Source organism: Aphanomyces invadans, assembly GCF_000520115.1.
Source record: "Aphanomyces invadans strain NJM9701 unplaced genomic scaffold supercont1.402, whole genome shotgun sequence".
Lineage (NCBI taxonomy): Eukaryota > Oomycota > Saprolegniomycetes > Saprolegniales > Verrucalvaceae > Aphanomyces > Aphanomyces invadans.
Window position 1 is genome coordinate 10,662 of NW_008580547.1, and position 543 is coordinate 11,204.

The following is a 543-nucleotide window of genomic DNA, read 5'->3' on the forward strand; positions in this document are numbered from 1 at the left end:
ACGAAACTGCAGACAGGCGAAATGATAGCGTTACAACACGAGTTCGAGGCGAAATTTTGGGACAAGTACCACGCGTACGAGCCTTGTGACATCCTCAATGTCGACGAAACGGCTGTACACTACGGGATGCCCCTTGGCAGAATTTTGGCTAAGAAAGGACAGTCGTCGCGTGTGGACAAGAAGCAGAAACATCGGTTCGATTGACAGCCGTGTTAACATGCCGTTCGAACGGTGCAAATTTCCCATAATTTTCAGCTGACGATATTGTAGGCGAAACGCTTCCAATTCTTTTCATTGTCCATGGTACGCCAGGTGGCTTGATCGACAAAACGAAGTAGCAACGTACCCTGAGGGGAATTACTACGATGTTCAAGAATCCGTCTGGATGGATGGTCGTGTTTGGAGGACATTTCTCGAAAAGCTTCCGCCCTACGTCATCAGCCCGTCTCGTCATTATTGCTGACGATTTAGACGTTCTTATCACGCAATAATAAGTGGAAACAATTTCTAGTAACTGCATCTCGCTGTCATACTTCTGATTTT

The 543-nt window shown here is 46.6% G+C and overlaps 1 protein-coding gene across 1 annotated transcript; it reads left to right on the forward strand.

Moving 5' to 3' along the window:
* Nucleotides 1-21: 21 nt before the first annotated feature.
* Nucleotides 22-204, forward strand: H310_15371 (hypothetical protein; the record flags this gene model as incomplete). Its single annotated transcript, XM_008883347.1, has 2 exons — nucleotides 22-74; nucleotides 141-204. The coding sequence occupies 2 exons, from the start codon at nucleotides 22-24 to the stop codon at nucleotides 202-204; spliced, it is 117 nt and encodes a 38-aa protein (XP_008881569.1).
* Between the last annotated feature and the right edge of the window lie 339 nt (nucleotides 205-543).